Genomic DNA, 18,119 nt, shown 5'->3' on the forward strand with positions numbered 1-18,119 from the left:
TGTATAAATAAAAAATGTTAAATTTTGATTTTTTTGGATATCAAAATTCAAGTTTTCAATTCTAAATCCTCCAATTTGATTAAATGTCAAATGCATATCATCAAAATTCGAGAACTTTTCATTGTAAGACATAAAACTTGCATTTTTTTATTTTTAAATTACCAAAATTAAAACTGATCAATTTTAAAGATTTACAATTTAAAGTTATACAATTTGGGGGATTCAAATGAAAAATTCATGAATTTTAAAGATTAATAAATAAAAAAGATTAAATTTTAATGATTTTGAAGATCAAAAGTAAATTTTCCAATTCAAAATCTTCGTAATTAAATTAATTTAGAATGTAAATAATAAAAATTATGCTTTTTAAATTGTGAAACGTAAAACTTGCATAACTTTTAAATGTAAACTCTAAAAATTAAAAGCTCTTCAATTTTAAAGATGTATAATTTTAAATTCTTAAATTTGGCTGATTTTGAAGATCAAAAATCAAGTTTTAATTCTAAATCCACTAAATTGAAGAAATTTCGAATATAAACCATCAAAATTACATAATTTTTTATTGCAAAACTTACAACTTACTTCATTTTTAATTGCACATTTTTTTAAATTAATAACTCTTACCTTTTTAATATTTATAATTTAAAGTTCTACAATTTTGAAGACATACAATGGATAATTCTTCAAATTTAACGATTTGAGGTTTAAAATTGTTAAATGTCAAAGAACTAGAAATAAAAATTCTTCAACTGTGATGATTTTGAAGATCAAAAGTCAAGAGTGCCAAGAGAACGCAAATCATCAAAATTCCCGAATTTTTCCTTTTATAAGAATTTTACAAGATTTCAAACTGATCTATACTAATAAATAAATAATAATAATATATTCCGAAAAATAAAAATTCCGACACTGCTCAATTTCCGAATAATAAAATCCCCGAATTATACAATTTTAGAATTAGAAAATTCCTGAATAATAAAATCGCCGAACAGTTTATAATATTATCGAATTGAAAAATTCCCGACAGAAAATTGCCGAATTATAAAATATCCGAACTAGAAAATTTCCGAATACAAACAATTAAATTGTAATTTCAATCATTTAATTTATTTAAAAAAAGTATAATTATTTAAGTTCGGCAATTTTATGGTTCAGATATTTTACAATTCGGCATTTTCTGTCGACAATTTAATTTTTCGGGATTTTTCAGTCCTCTCAAATGAAAAAAAAATATATATAATACATTTTTTTTCAGCAAATTGACCCAGGCAGGCGACGCCGATCCGTAAGCTTTATTCCTCCACTGAATACAACCGCCAATCTTGCATCGAATGCTGTTAGAGTTGGCCGAGGATTCAGAGTTGTGATGCCAGACGATTTAAGTCCGATGGCAACTCAAGCTCTGGATAATATAAATGAAGAAATTGTAGAAGAAGTTGCTTCTCCCAGTAACGTTTGCCTGAGCAACAGTGGATTTTATGCTGCCTTTTCTATGATGTTTACTGCTGTCGTATCAAGCACATTAAGTGCTGTTATTTTGTACTCAAAATTACAAAAAATCTACAGATCGAAAGCATACAATTTATCGTCAGTAGTATCGTAATTCTCGCGCAGGTAGAGAATTTTAAAGAGTGAATTTTTTATCGAACTTATAATAAGCAAATAATTCTTTATTCTAAAGAGAGCAAAGAAAAATGTCTTGTTTGGAATAAGGAATTCAGAGAAAGTGGCATAGATTTCCAAAATAGAATTCGACTTTTGTGATTTTAATCACGAATAGAGCGTTGATATATTTTTATATGAAGTTCAAAATAATCGGAAAAGTCAATTACGATAGACTTTGCAGAAAGTGCGAGACATAAATGCTTCTTTAGAAGACTCACTGCCATAATTTTGTAAGAGCCGATCCAATAATTTAATTGGTAATTCTTAGATTTTATTAATTAACTTCATCGCAGAAAGTGTAAAAATATTTGATTTTCAACGTAATGGTTAATTATTTATGAAGACATTAGCGTTTTTCATTAGGATTATTTTAGCAATGTTTACAACAGTATTCATACCATTTTAGTTTTTAGTTTAAGATTCTGTGTATCTAATTTCCGATACTATGGTAAGTAAAAGATGTTGTAATAATAGTGGAATAAAATTCTTGTACAATTTTTAAATTTCATTCATTTTTATTTTACAACCATCTACATTAGTGTTATATACATTCTAGTATTTACATTTGTCTTATAGCAAATTATACAGAGTGTCTACTCAAATCCTGAAAAAATCCCTGACGATTCCAGGGTTTTCCAGGTATAATTTTTCATAATAGATAGCAAAATCAGGGAAAATAAGGAGATTTTTCCCGAAAATAGGGAAATGTATTTTTTAAATGTAAAATTAATCTGGGTATTATATTAAATTCAATTTTAAAAAATTCAAATTCCTCATATTTCAAGTAAAAAATATTGCATTTTCAACAATATAAATTAATTTTTAACCAAATCTTTAAATTTTCAACCAAAATGATGAACTTTCCACCAAAAAATACAAACTTTCAACTAAATACATGAAAAAAAAATTAAACCAAAAGGATAAAGTTTTAGCTAAAGTGAGAAATATTTAACTGGAAGAGTTGAATTTTTTAATAAAAGGACCAATATTCAAATATAAAGATTTAATTTCAATTAAAAAAAAGAATTTTTAAACAAATAGTTATATTTTTAATTAAAAAAGATCAATTTTAACCGAATAGTTGAATTTTACAAGTAAATATTATAAATTTTAATAAAAAATAGAACAGTGACATGTCCAGTTAAAAAATTAATTTTCAACAAAAAAACAACTAATTTTTGAACAAAATATTTACTATTTTAACAGAAGTGATGAATTTGTAACTAAAATGGTGAATAGTCAACTGGAATAGTTGGATTTTAAACCAAAAAGATCATTTTTGACCTAACATGAAATATTTTCAACTAAAATACTTGAATTTTGAATCAAAATGATGAATTTTAACCAAGCAGCAATTAAATTTTCAGCTAAAAAAATTGATTAAAAAAAAAATTATAATTTCATCATAATTGTTCCGTTTCCAACCAAGGTGGTACATTTTCAACTAAAATTATGAAACTTCACCTGGAATACTTGAGTTTCAAACCAAAAAAGACCAATTTTTTAATAATATAAAGAATCTTTAACTGGAATAGTTGAATTGGGAACTTCTGAAATGAATTTTCATCCAAGATGATTAACTTTCTACCAAGAAAGACGAATTTTCAAAAGAAAACATTAATTTTCTTGCAAATAGTTCAATTTTCAAACTTAAAAGAATAAATTGCTCAACGACATAGTTGAATTTTCAACTAAAAAATAATAACAACAGATGGAGATTAAATTTTCAGTAAAATAGTAAAATTTTAAATCAGAGTAATGAAATTGAAACTAAAATGATCAATCTGCAACCGGAATAGTTGATTTTTAAATCAAAAAGATAATTTTTCACCTAAGAAGATGAATGATCAACGAAATATGTAAGTTCACATTCAAAACAAAAAAGATTTTAATTTTAAATAAAAAAAAACATATTAAATCAACCAAAAAGTTGAATTTTCAACAAGGAAAGGTGTTTCATTAAAAAAATAAGAAAAATTCCCACTAAACTTTTAAAGTTTCAAGCAAAAAGATGTTAAATTTTCAGTTAAAAAAAAAAATAGTTTTCAACCAGAAATCATTTTTTAACTAAAACGATAGAATATTCAACTGTCTTAGTGAAAAATGTTAAATTCACATTAAAAAAACATTAATTTTAATCATGTTTTTTTGCAATTAAATTTTTTCTGACCTACGCTTCTTAACAAATTTTGAAAAGTTATTGCATTTTAATAAATGACGGCTTATTTTTTTCGGCCAAACATTCTCTACAACTCTACTTTTTTCAATTATAAAAATAACTAAATAATCTTCAAATATAATTATTTGTTTAAAAAATGTTTTCTTAAAAAAATTGTTCTAACTATTTCAGCCATACAAAAATTTACTTTTAAAATTGGAAATAGTAGATTTATAGAGAATGTTTTCCCGTAAAACATTAGACGTAAATGCACTCATTTTTCAAAATTTGGTAAGAAGCGTCGGGCAGAAAAAATTTAATTGCAAAAAAATGGTTTAAATTAATATTTTATTGTTGTGAATTTTAACATTTTTCATATAAAGTAATGTTTTTTTCAGATATCTGACTTTTGGCCGAAATTCACTTTCAACCGAAAACAGACGAATTTTGAACAGAATAGTTCTACTTCAACCAGTTAAGCTTTCAAAGAAGTAGTGAAATTTTCATCAGAAAAGATGAATTGCCAATAAAAAATATAATAATAAATATTAAAACCAAAAAAGATTTTAATTTTTAATCAAAAACAGTTAATTCAACCAAACTGTTCAATTTTTAAGTAAAAAGATGCATTTTTAACCAAGAGGATTAATTTTTTTATCAGAAAGGGTCAATTTTTAAAAAGAAAAAAATATTAATTATGAACCAAATAATTGAAGTTTCAGGATCAACTTTCAGCTCAAAATAGAATAATTAAATTTGCATTGAAAAACATTGATTTACAAGCAAATCCATTTATAAATGAAAAAGTATTTTGATTTACTTTCATAATGCGATTTAAAAAACTTAAGCTCTTTCTTGAAAAAATCCACTGACTTGAAAAAAAAATCTCTGACATCTCCAGGTTTTTCCAGGTACATACAAATTCCCTGACAATTCCAGATTTTCCAGGTGAGTAGACACCCGGTTACAGAATCCAATATATACAATTTAACTGCACAAGTATCAATAATTTTACAGTTTTTAAAATCCGTTTTTTCACAGCTGTCCATCATTCTTAACAAATTTTATTACGTATAAATGCTCGCCTCTGATTTTTCTTTCAGCTATAATAGAACCCATCATACTCAAATTCCTGAAATTTTGTATAATGTACTCTGGGTCGTTTTCTTTGATCACAAGTAAATAAAAAATGCCCTTCTCTGATAGCAAATCTGGAATGTGCACGAATAATCTTTCCATTACTTGTCTACCCTCCAGTCCACCCGCCCAGGTTTTTGAAATTAATCTTTCGTCAAAAACTTCGAGAGGTTCTGTGACAACGTAGGGAGGATTGAAAACGATAATATCAAACAAGTTTCTCGGAAGTAAATTAGTCACTAAATCCATTTGGATTATATCAACTTTTGTTGAATTTGTGCTGCTTGTTCTTTTTGTAACTTTGCAAGCATGGGGATTTATATCGCAGGCCATAAAGTACGATGGAAATCGATCATGAAGAGCCATAGCTAATGCAGTGATGACGACACCAGAACCGCTACCGATTTCTAAACAAATACCTGGCATGATGACCTCTATAGAATTCAAATCAGCCTCCAGTGCATCTATGAGAAGAAACGAATCTTCCGATGGCTCGTAAACTGTCTCGCTTTCCTCATCTGACAATCTCACAAGAGGAGTCTCCATTTAAAATTATCCTGCATCAAACAAAAAATATATATTAATTTTTGTTTGTACTAAAATACTTGGGATAAAAAGAAGCTTAACTTTTATGACTACTTATATTAGTTACACAGGGACCACAGTGCAAAAGGAGCTGAAAAAAGGAAAAATAGAGTAATTTTTTCACGATAAAGAGGAAAAATAGGGGGAAGATCGAGGGGTAAATAACTCCAAATTCTGTTGTACACCGATTGCATCATTTCAAGTGATTGCAGGTGATTGTAAGTGAGTGCACTGATTTCATGTGGAATTCCGAGTGATTGCAGTGACTTCATGGAGAATTATGTGGGATTTCGGGGGTTTCAAGGTGAATTAAAAATAATTTAAATTTAATTCAAAGCTATTTCAAATAAATTTAAGTCGATTTAAAATGGTTGCATACAATGAAGCGATTTAACACAGTTTTAAATGTACTGATAGTAGAGTCGGAATATTAATAAAACTCGAAACGTCGAGTTGGCTTGAGGCTTAATTGATGACGCGAAATAGCTGGAATCGTATGACACAAATTGTTCAAATCTACTTTGGAGATATTTAAATATAATTCGACATCAAGAAATAAAAAATATAATTGTTAAAAAGCGTTTCAATTTCTCTCAAAAAACGTTCATGAGTATCATTTTCTCCCATTTTTACGGTAGTATGCAAATTTTATTTTATATTTCTAGGCGTTTTCAGAACGCATAAATTATTTACCTATGTCGAACTTTCGACGATGTTTTATGATCTGCTAATACCGACTTGTAAATTAAAAAAACTTCTTTACAGGAAGACTTTTTTAATATTTCGAATATAACACTATTGTGACTCAAAAGGTAGCTCCTTGAAACAAGATAAATTTTGATAGAAATTTTGATGATTTCTATGATTTGCCGAAAATACGATTTTGGGTAAGATAGCAACATCAACTTGAAAAGTATCGATTGTGGCAGTTATTTATTTCACTAGAAAAAATACATGCGCACGATTTTTAATATTTTTGTTCGCAAGCAATTTTCAAATTAAAATATAAAACTAATATTAAAGCCAAATTTTTGTTATTCCATAGCATCTATTATCTAAAATAATGGAAAAGGTATGCAAGGACAACATTTATGATTGTTGATATCTTAACTTCAAAATTAATATATACTTTTGTGCAATAAGTAGCCAATCAAGCCGTTACATTTCTGTTTAAAAAATTTTGTTATTATTATACTACTTTCGAATAAATCGACTATTTTCAATCTTTTTTTTTAAGGATTGAAATGTTTATTTATTACATTTTCAGGTAAAATTATTTAAATAGTGCATTTTTAACACTTTTTTTTAATATAAATTTATCTTTTTTCTTAAGTTTTCAACTGTTCAAAATGGAATCTCAATTTTCATCATTTTTCAAGAGTTTAACAACCAAAGGTTTATTTTTCAACTGTTGAAAATTGAAGAAAATGGAATTCTAAATTTATAACAGTTAAAAATTCAATTTTTTCCACGATAAACACTGTCATAATCTCAAATTGTCAAAAGATTCTAAATATTGTTTAAATTATAACAGTTTTTCATTAAAAATATCAATTTTTTACTTAAAATGCTAATGAAACTTAGAATAATTTTTAAAAAATTATACAACTTTTTGAAATCTAAGCTTGAAATATTTATTATTTTAAAGATAAATGATTGGATTTAATTCTAATGATTTTTCTTTAAAAATACTTTGATTTCAGGTTAAACAAACGAAAATAAACTGAAGTTGTTAACAAATTTAACTATTTTTTTAAATCTAACTTTTTCAAATGCCAGAAATTACCGACATTTGACATTTACACACGTATCAAAATCCAGACGACGAGTCATCAACAAGATTCTCTTTAAAAATGTATGTAGATATATAACCATAAGTGTATTTAGATATTATTTTTCGAAAAATGTTCAATTAAATGATCAAATCGTTACAAAAATAAATTATAGATTTTATTGTTCAATTGAATAGCTTTTAAAAAATAAAAAATAATATCCAAATCGAGATGTGATTGCAGAGTGGTGATTGCAGAGAGTGATTTCAGGTGATTGGAAAGTGGTTGCAGAGTGATTGCAGGTGATTATGGGTAATTGCAACTGACTACATGAGATGTGTACACTGATTGCAAGAATTATGTACCCCTCGGGGAAGATTAAAACCTTATTTTTACATGTCGAAAAGAACAATTAATCTTTTTATAAGAAATGTTATATTTTTAAATAATTCTCAATGATTTTTGCCATTAAAGAATTTATGTATGTTTAACATCGTTCTGATAAATATTTATTTCCAAGATTTGTCATTTCTTCCTATCTATAATTAATATTTTCAATATAAATTGAAATCTACACTCTTCAGTAGAAGAAAGTAAAAATGTTAAAATTAATCGAATCGTTCGAGAGGGATAACAATATGCGGGTCGACATCCAAAACAAGTAAAGAAAAAAATTTTGGAATCGTTTAATATCTTCTGTTATCTTTCTTCAATTTAAAATAGAATTTTTTTTTAATCCAAACAAAAAATTGGCCTTATTTAGAATTTTTTAAATATGTATAAAAGCATGTTTTTTTGATTGAATCGAACCTGAAATTTCTTCAGCCTGAACCAAAATAAACATGTTATTATTTGTTATTCATGGGAAGCATTTTTTTCGTGGTGTTAATGACGTTCTATTATCGCAAAAAAAATTTAATCCCAAAAAATATAAATCGCGACAAAAATGTGAATCTAAAAAACATATTTTTCACATTTACTATAAAATTGCTAATAGGGAAAAAATTTATTTTTAAATTTCGTAATTTTTTATTATTGTTCAATGGTAAAAGCTGTAAATATAAAAAATTCGTCATAATTTCTAAAACAATTGAAAATATTTTAAATTTGAAAAAGTTAAATTTTACTGATTAAAATTTTCGTTTACTTTTGTCGAAATCCAACCCACAATTTTCTTCCTCCTCAGCTCAAACGATTTCACTTTTCAGTGCTCTTTAACTTAAATTAACAATTGTTCCAGATGGAACATTTAACATTGCAGTTGATTGATTTAGAATATTCCATTTTTTAATCAGGTATTCAGATTTGTATATCTTAACTAAAAAGTGTTCAAATTCTAATACTTATTTAAATAGTACTATATATTTTGTAACTGTTCCAATTTTATATTGGACAACAACTTCATTCTCCAGTTTTCACATTTTCAACTTGCTTTAAAATGTGTCAGATTCAAATTTTTGTTGAGAGTATTTATTTTTAATAGTTCAGGACTTGAAGCGCGTCCCTTATTTATTCCTAAATAATTTATTTAAATATTATAATGGCGTTAATTAAACAGGACCACAAAATGGTTTTGGGAGTCTACCGGAATTCTAATATGTATACTTTAAGTTTTTGGGGTCGCTGAACATGAATCCATTCGCAGAATTGAGCCAGCACGTCAGGATTTGCAGTAAAATTCTAAAAATGATTAAAAACCTGGAATTTCTGCATAAATTTCGTCCCTAAACCTACAAACACCAAATTAACAAGCCTCAAAATAACAAGCCCCAAACCCACAACCCCGAAACCCAAACCAACAATCCCCAAACTCCAAACCAACAAGCCCCAAACCCACAAGATCCATATCAACAAACCCACAAACCCTAAACCAACAAGCTCCAAATCCACAAGCTCCAAACCAACAAACTCCAAATACGCCAACTCAATATTCATAAATCTACAAACCCCAGACCCACTAACCCCAAACCTCCATTCCACAAACCCAAATATCTCACATCTTATAATACCATTTGAGAAATTGCTATAATTTGGGGTTTTTGGGTTTGGGATTGTTGGTTTGGGTGTGTGTGTTTGTGGATATGGAACTGTGGATTTGGGGTTTGTAGGTTTGGGGTTTGTACGTTTGTGGATATAGAGCTTGTGGGTTTGGGGTTTGTGAGTTTAGGGTTCGTGGATTCGGGGTTTGTACGTTTGTGGATATGGAGCTTGTGGATTTGGGTTTTGTAAGTTTGTGGATATGGAGCTTGTGGGTTTGGACCTTTTTGACTTGGGGTGTGTGGGCTTGGGGCTTTGTTTGGGGACGAAATTTATGCATAAATTGCAGGTTTTTAACCATTTTTTTAATTTTACTGCAAATTCTGACGTGCTGGCTCAATTCTGCGAATGGATTCGTGTTCAGCGACCCCAAAAACATTAAGTATACATATTAGAATCCCAGTAGACTCCCAAAACCATTTTGTGGTCCAGTGTTATTATTCAATAATGGGTTCACTTAGTAATTTCAGAGAATTTTCCGTGTAATTAGTTTTTTTCAAATATCGCATTTTTAAAGAGAAAAGGGGAACTTAAGAAATAAGGAGAAGGCTGTGAACTCTAGTTACAGTGAAAATAATGAAATTTTCAAAATATATATAGCAATTAAAAATTTGTGTTTCAAGCATGAGTGAAGTCTTTAAACTTCTTAGTTTATTGTATAAAAAAAGTCAGAATGGTTTTAAATATTAAAAAACTTTTACGACTTTTCCCTTTTTTAAATCCTTCAAAGCCTAAATTTAAACAAAATTATCTCGTTCATCAGCTTTCAGCATTAAACTTTCAAATACTTAAAATACTTAAAATTGTACATTTTTAATTTCTTAGAATGTTACAAAAATGGATGATTTTTTATTCTTAGGCTTAGCAATTGAAATAATTTTACTACGCAGCATTTAAAACTGAAAATTAATCAATAATATAACATAAAAATGGACTATTTTCAAGTTTAGAACGTTTTAAATTGAAAATTTTTGAATTTGAATGACTAAAAAATGGTACTATATCAAATTTAAAGCCTTTCAAACTAACTATTTAAAGCTATAAAAACTTAAAATGAAAGTCTTCGTTTTTTCATTAAAAGCTACATTTTTAAAGTAATGAAAATTTGAAAGATTCCCTAATTTCCTGAAAATCTCTGAATTACTTGAATTATCTAAAATCGTTGATTTCACCAAATTTCTCGAAATCTTCTAATATTCTAAATTAATGGAACTCCTTAAAAATTCGAAATTCACTGAACTTCTCGAAAATTCTAAATTCCTGAAGTCCCTGAATTCGTGAAATGCTTGAATTTTCTGAATTACTGAAAATCTCTTAATTCTTTTAATTCGGAATTCTCAGAATTCCTGGAATATTTCAAATCCCTTGCATTCTCAGAATGCATGAAAATCTCGGAATTTCTTAAATTCTAAGAATTCCTCATATTCCCAGGATTTCTTAAATTCTCTGAATTCCTGAAATTCTCCAAATTCTGTAAATTCTCTGAATTCTTTAAATTTTCTGAATTCCTTATATTCTCTGAATTCCATAAATTCCTCAAATTTTTTGAATGCCTTAAATTCTTTTGAAATATTTTAATTTGATGTAATATTCGAATTCCCTACATTCTGTAAAATCCTGGAATATTCGGAATTGCTTGAATTCTTTGAATATTCTGAAGCCCCCAAATTTCTTGAATTCTGTAAATCCCCTGAATTACTTGAATTCTTTTGAAATCTGAATTATTTTGAAGTCCTTGGAATTTAGGGAGTATTAAGAATTTAGGAAATCATACGAAGTAAAGGCATTCATATAATTGAGAGCATTTAGATTAATTCAGAGAATTTGAAATCATTCCAAACAATTTAAAAGAATGCAAAATCGTGAAAACTGAATATATTTCAGATAGCTTTTTTAATTTTCCAGTACTCTTTCCCCATTAATCTGTGAAAAAATAAACACATATTGCTCGAAAAATGAAGCCGTGCCTATAAAAAAAAATTTTCTAAGTTATTAACTTAAAATAATATATTCTATTTAAAATTAGTTTATTCGCAGATATTTCTCACTTTTAACACTTTTAAAATAGATTTATTGATTGAAACCATTGTGTTATAACATTATGCCAATATTAATCTTATGTGTAGTCCGAATTGAAAAGCGTAAGGTTCGAAATCCAAAATCGCGCAATGGAAAATTAACTTTATTTTTAAAGTGTCTAGTTTTCTAACCTAATGTTTTTAAAGTATTAAAAATAAGCTTAAATGTTTATTTGAAATATTATTCTTTACTATATACATGATAAAAATTCATATTTATCACAGGCTTCAGTCCTTTTCATGCTTTTCTACCTAAATGCGAACTGAATTAATAATAAAAGTTTATTTTTTCTGTAGAAAAGTCTACTTTTAATTTTGTCATCAAGAATTCATATTTTTTGGTTAAAAATTATTATTTTGTTGAAAATTTGTCTTTTTGGCTTAAAAATTCAAAAATTTGATTGCATTTTTTTTCTTTCTAGGCTCACAATTTTTTGTTTCGTTTGAAAATTCAAAAAATTGATTGCATTTTTTTCTATCTAGGATCACATTTTTTTGTTTCGTTTGAAAATTCAACTATTTTGTTGAAAAAATATCCTTTTGGTTTCAAAATTGATATCGCTGTTGAAATTTCACCCATTTTGGTTAAAAATGCGACTCTCTGGTTAATAATAATTATATTTCGGTTGAAAAGTAACTATTTTGTGTGTAAAATTCAACTGTTTTGTATAAAATTTGTATTCTTGGCTCGAGAATCCAATAATTTGGTAGAAAACGAACTATTTGGTTAAACATTCATATATTTTTTGGAAATTCGTATTTTTTGGTAGAAAATCTATTCTTTTGGTATAAAATGCAACTTTTTGATTGAAAATTAATCTCTTTTAGTTGAAGATTTGAATAATTTGTAGAAAATTTGTTTTTGTTGGTAAAACACAATAGTTTTTTACTGAGAATTACATTTTTTTGGTTTATCAACTGGCAGATGTTTCGTTACAAATTCATCTTGTTAGGTTAAAAATTCAACTCCTTGATTTAAAGTTTAACTACTTTCTTAAACATTCATTACATTGGTTGGAGATAAAAATTAATTTTCTAACAAATAATTTTTTTAACGGAAATGTTTAATATTTTATTATTGGTTGAAAATTAATCGTTTTTAGTTGAAAATTCAAAAATTTGTGTATTTTGTTGTAAATTAATCTTCTTGTTTGAAAATTGAACTATTTAGTTCAAAATTCAACTGTTTGGTTAAAAATTAATTTATTTTTGGTTTAGGATTCAACTATTTTATTGGAAATTCATTCTTTTTTATTCAAGTGAACTGATTTTGAATTGAAATAAATACATTTTCTAGGTTAAAATGTCAACTATTACTACTTTTTACTTCATAAGAAACCCTTAGTTCTTCTTTTTTGCTAGAAAAATAATCCTCTTGGTATAACATTTAACGATTTGGCAGAAAATATACGAATTTTCTTAATAACTCGTATTTTTTGTAGAAAATTAAAGTGTTTTGGCTGAGGATTGAAATATTTTGTTGAAAATTGTCTTTTTATTTATATTCAATTGTCTTTTATTTAAAATAAAAATATTTTTTGGTCTAATTATCACCTATGACATTTTTGGGCCATTAAAAACATTTGTAGACAATTACTGAAGAATTTAAAAAATATTTTTTAAAGAAAAGTAAAGAAATAGAAACAAAATATTGTCATCGATCAAAAAAGGTGCTAGCTAGTGACCACCCTGATTAAAGTTTATTAGATAATTAAAAACTGTACCTTTCCTGTTCACTGTTGATCATCTGCAGACGGCTTTTCGCTCTCTTCGTCCTTCGTAAATTTTTGAGAAACAGTATCTGCACTTTGTGAAGAATTGTGGCCAAGTAAAGCTTTTTTCTTGGCTGCTTCTTTTTCAATGGCCTGATGAATTTTATTTAATCGATCCTGAGTAGTCTGCAGAATATTGCTGACAATCGTCACCTTTTGTTTTGCATTCACGAGTTTTTTAACATAAGAATCCAACTCCAGGGGTTGCTGTAAACCTTCGGATAGTTTCACTAATTCTTCATTCAGTGAATCGATTTGTTGCTTCAATTCAATTTGACTTATCCTGAAAATGCAAATTAATACACTGTCAAAAATACTAAATAAATTTCCGGTTAGTGTTTGCATTTTTTCCAATTTAAGTCACATTAATTTGATTTTTAAAGGAATTAGTAATTTTTTAATTAATTAATTAATTTTTTAAGTAATTAATTTAAAATCCTGACATTTGCAGGGCTCAGACGCACTTAGATATAAAATAATAAAGAGATAATAAATAATGTCAATGGTGGCAATTTTTTAAATAATATTTGCGTGCATATTTTGAAATACGATACTTGTATTTAAAATAGGTAAGCCTCTGTTCGACTAGAATATTTAATAAAATTCGCATAAATGATTATTGTAACTTTCCAAATTTTCGTTCTTTAGGAATAGAGAGTGAAAGTTTTATCTAACTCAAAATCCTACAGATTTGAATATTATATTTGCAAAAATTAAAGGATGTTATGTCTGAAATGCTTATTTCTGCTTTAATTTTCTAATTTATTAAAATATTAAGTCCTTGCATAGCCGAAAAATTTCAATTTTCTGTTCCATTATTTAATCTCAGCTTCCTTTTTTCAAACTCCAATCTTAGTATTACAATTCTTATTAATTGAAACGGATTTATAATTTGAACTATTCTTAAAACAAAAACTTTTAAATAAAAAATGTTTGTTAAAAATAAATTATGACTGGTGTTATTTAGCTTTCTTTGTTCTTCAAGCCATTCACAATAAAATATTGTTCAATTAGAAACTTATTAAATTCAAAGTTGTTAAATTATACACACTTTTAAATTTTCATGTTTGAAAGTTTAATCTGAAACTATTCAATTTGTTATGTTTTTAATTCACAATCTTTCAAATTCAAAGTTTTCCTTTTGAGAAGGTCCCATTTTTGACGGCGAACATAATAATTATTCAAGTTCGAACGATTCCAGTTTTGTTTTTAACTGTTAAATGTGATTACATCGAGTTACTGATTACAAATTTTTTCCAATTTGATATCATTAATTTTTTTATGATATTCAGTTTAAAATAGGTCGAAAATTAAGGATTTCTAATTCAAATAACACGGATTTGAAAACAAGTATATGTAATTTTATACTTTAAAGTTATTCAATACTTTAAATACTTGTAAATGCCTTTCATTCAAATTTGTGTACCTGCAAATGATTTCAATTTCAAATTACTTGAGTCTGAAAACTTAAAAGTTACAATTACTCATATTTTAATCTTAAAATTTCAAACAGTTCGGATGAAATATGAGTTGGTTAATTTTTTTAAATCGAAGAGGAAATAAAGCATAAATGAATTAAATGTAATCTGAATAAAGATATGATGTAAAAGTATGATTTCAGATATGTTATTTAGTCAATTAGTGAATTAATATTGAATTTATTTCTATTTTTCAACAAAATTACCAGTATTTTCAACAAAATAGTTGAACTTTTAACCAAATACTGACATATTCTACCTACAAAGATGGCTTTTCAACCAAATAGTCGAATGTATAAATTACTAAGATTTTCAATTACACCTGAATTTTCAATAAAATAATAATACTTTTAAAAATTAGTTGAATTTATAACCAAATATTAAAATTTTCAACTTTCATAGACCATTTCAAATCCATTTCAAATCAGACAGGGCCTACACTTGAAATCTCAGAATCTCTCGAGAGCGAAATATATTGATTTTTAGAGGATATTAGGCGATAAATATTTTTCCGATTTGCAAAGAGAATTTTTTCAAAAAAGTTATGCGTATTGGAATTTTGTGCTTTGTTTTTCAAAAACCCCGATTTTTTTTTAACCCTCTATAACTTTTAGCCTATTTGAGATATTTATTATTTTCTTTTTGATTTTATTAACGTTCATCGTCTTCTTTAATCCCACCCCCACCTTTTTTTATTTTTTAAACTATTTTTTTTTAACTTTCTGATAATAAAAGAAAGGCATCTTAGCAGAACCATGCGGACTAAGCCATTTTTGATGCAGGGGGAATTTTCTTTTCCCTAAAAATATAGTTTTTGATTTTGTTTTCGTAAAATATGAAAAAAATCACAAGTACAAGTTCAAAAAATAAAAAAATTTAAAATGACAACAAATTAAAAGTGGGGTTTTTTGAGTAAATCAACTTTTAATTTTGTCAGAAAATCCGCTGCCATTTGTTCATTTTAAACCTTTTTTACTTTTCCGGTGGATTTTGAAAGAAAACGATGAATGCAATTAGAATCAATAAAGAAAATAATAAATATCTCAATCAGGTCAAAAGTTAAAGGGGTTTAAGAAAAAAATTCGAGTTTTTTGAAAAAAGCACAAAATTAAATTACGCATCACTTTTTAGAAAAAATTCTGCTTGCAAATTGGAAAAATAATGATTGCCTAATATTCTCTAAAAAACAACATATTTCGATTTCGAGAGAATCCGCAATTTCAAATTTAGGGCGCTGTCTGATTTAAAATGCATTCTGTCTTTAGATGAATTCTAAAAAAAAAAAGAATTTTCAACCAAGTAGATTAATTTTTCACAAAAAGACGAATTTTCAACAAAACAGTTTAATTTTCAACAAAACAGTTTAATTTTCAACAACCAACAAATCAATTTTTTTTAAAATACTCACATTTTTTAACCGAAGCGAAGAATATTTAACTAAAACGATGAATCCAGAACCAAAAAATAAATTAATTTTTAACAAAAATTTCAACTTTTAAGCCAGAAAATAAATATTCGAACCCAAGAAGAATTTTTAACAAATAAAGATTTTTCAGTCAAGAAATGAAAAAAATCCTCAACAACCTTCAAAGAAGTAATTGCGTTTTAATTTTAAACTAAAAAATCTGAATTATTTAGCGAATTATAAAATAGTAGATACTTCAATCAAAAAATTTCGTTTTAAATAAAAAATAATTTGAAATTGTGAACAAAATTCAGGTCCGCCCTACAATAATTTTGAATGTTCGTTGCGGGCATACAGAATCAGCACATAGTACAACAAATAAAAAGTCAGGTCAGAATTTTCTACAAAATAGCCAAATTTTCAATCCACGAACACAAATTTTCGATCAAAAGGACGAATTTTAAATCAAACTGTTTAATTTTCAACAAAAAGAAAACGGATTTGGAATAAAATAGTCAAATTATCAACCAAAAAGATGAATTTTCGACTAAAAATTTGAACTTTTAACAAAAAAAAATTAATTTTAAATGTAGCAGTTTCACCCAAAAAAGAGGAAATTTCAACTATGAAGATAAATTTTCTGCAAAAAAATAACTTTCAACTAACAAAGATGCCAGTTAAATTTCTAACACCAAAATATAAATTTTCAAGAAAACAATAGATTTCTGCAAAAATTGTTGAACTTTCAATGCAAAAAGATGAATTTTCAACCAAATAATGACATTTTTAAATAAAATGATGAATATTTAACTTGACTAGTTAAATTTTCAGTTTAAAAAAAGCAATTAAAAAAAACAACATGAAAAATCAGGACATAGAACAACAAATCAGAATTTCAAGACATGCGATAAATAAATCAGGACATGTTCTGATAAATCGGGACGTTTATTCTCTTTGAATTTCTGTAAATTTGTTTTAGAAATGACCAAGTCTTTTATATCTAAAAGAAAAGTGAAATTTTACACCGAATTTTTGACATAAAGATTATATCGAAAAGAAACTGAACGAAAGGTGAATAATACCGCAAAATATCAAAAAATGTACTAACAGTCGTACATGTAAGTTTGTTTACAAAATCAATTAACCAACGAAAGTGACTGTATTTTATATTTAAAAAACTTCAGTTAAAGAGGATAAAGATAAAAATAATCTATAAATGTATCTTTAGTGAATAAAAAGTGTGTTTTAATATTTAATTGATAATTTAAAAGTATTTGATCACCTTGTTGCTCGAATCCTTTCGTCAAGCTGATCTACAGTAGGTTTTAGAAGGCTCATAAGTCCTTCTGTCAAAGCATCTCTAGTAGGATTATCACAAAAATCTTCCGTTTTATCTTCCAGAGACGTGTTATCACTTGCCGTGTCTAAATCCATCCCTTTTTAATTGTTTAATTAACCGCAAAAGGTAAACGGGGAAAACTAACCTTCAAAACGACAAAGTTGACAGCTCTCTTCTTTGACAGACTTCTCTTTCTTATCGACAAAGTAGAGTACTTCATGGCCTCCATGGGCATAGGAAACACGGGACTAGGCATGCCATCCTAACTTTGCTGAGCGGGGTTGAATCCACGGGAGGGGGAGAATTCCATGAGTGGGGAGAGTCGCCATCTTACGATATTCCATTTGATTATGCGCACGAGCATTTTTGCCGAGAAACTGTGGATGAAAATATAAACATGTGGGCACTGCCATGTTTGTCGCGGGACATCAAAAGGTGGCGGACCACCCCCCTCATTGCATCACCACCGCAATCACATGCCTAGTCCCTTGTTTCCTATGTCCATGATGGCTTCCATCTCTATTTTAAATTCAAGTTCCAATCTGCATTACCGACAAAATCATTTACCATTAGTATTATTTCGCGAACTGTGAAATTTGTTTGTCAGGAAGTGATTTTAATTTTTAATTCTTATATTGGAAAAATTGGTTGCCTAATATTAATTAAATATCTTTCGGAATGTAACAATGAATT

The 18,119-nt window shown here is 27.1% G+C and overlaps 2 protein-coding genes across 3 annotated transcripts in view; one reads left to right on the forward strand and one right to left on the reverse strand.

Annotated features, from left to right (window-relative positions):
• The window catches only part of LOC117170170, a 37,135-nt gene extending 35,012 nt beyond the window's left edge, over positions 1 to 2,123 (forward strand). The window contains exon 9 of the mRNA XM_033356745.1: positions 1,256 to 2,123. Coding sequence (XP_033212636.1) covers positions 1,256 to 1,603 — 348 coding nt within the window. The 3' untranslated portion in view covers positions 1,604 to 2,123. The remainder of the gene's footprint in view (positions 1 to 1,255) is intronic.
• A 2,439-nt stretch (positions 2,124 to 4,562) lies between these two features.
• LOC117169198 (SNAPIN protein homolog) lies at positions 4,563 to 17,618 on the reverse strand. Of its 2 annotated transcripts, XM_033355435.1 has the most exons (3): positions 17,370 to 17,618; positions 13,157 to 13,487; positions 5,404 to 5,517 (listed from the first exon to the last, which is right to left on the reverse strand). In XM_033355435.1, exons 1-2 carry the CDS (start codon positions 17,519 to 17,521, stop codon positions 13,166 to 13,168), a joined length of 474 nt encoding a protein of 157 aa, XP_033211326.1. In that variant the 5' UTR covers positions 17,522 to 17,618; the 3' UTR covers positions 5,404 to 5,517; positions 13,157 to 13,165. The 2 variants fall into 2 exon arrangements, with proteins under 2 accessions (XP_033211325.1, XP_033211326.1); XM_033355434.1 differs by lacking the exon at positions 17,370 to 17,618 and having other exon boundaries at positions 4,563 to 5,517; positions 13,157 to 13,268.
• Between the last annotated feature and the right edge of the window lie 501 nt (positions 17,619 to 18,119).

Source organism: Belonocnema kinseyi, chromosome 3, assembly GCF_010883055.1.
Source record: "Belonocnema kinseyi isolate 2016_QV_RU_SX_M_011 chromosome 3, B_treatae_v1, whole genome shotgun sequence".
Lineage (NCBI taxonomy): Eukaryota > Metazoa > Arthropoda > Insecta > Hymenoptera > Cynipidae > Belonocnema > Belonocnema kinseyi.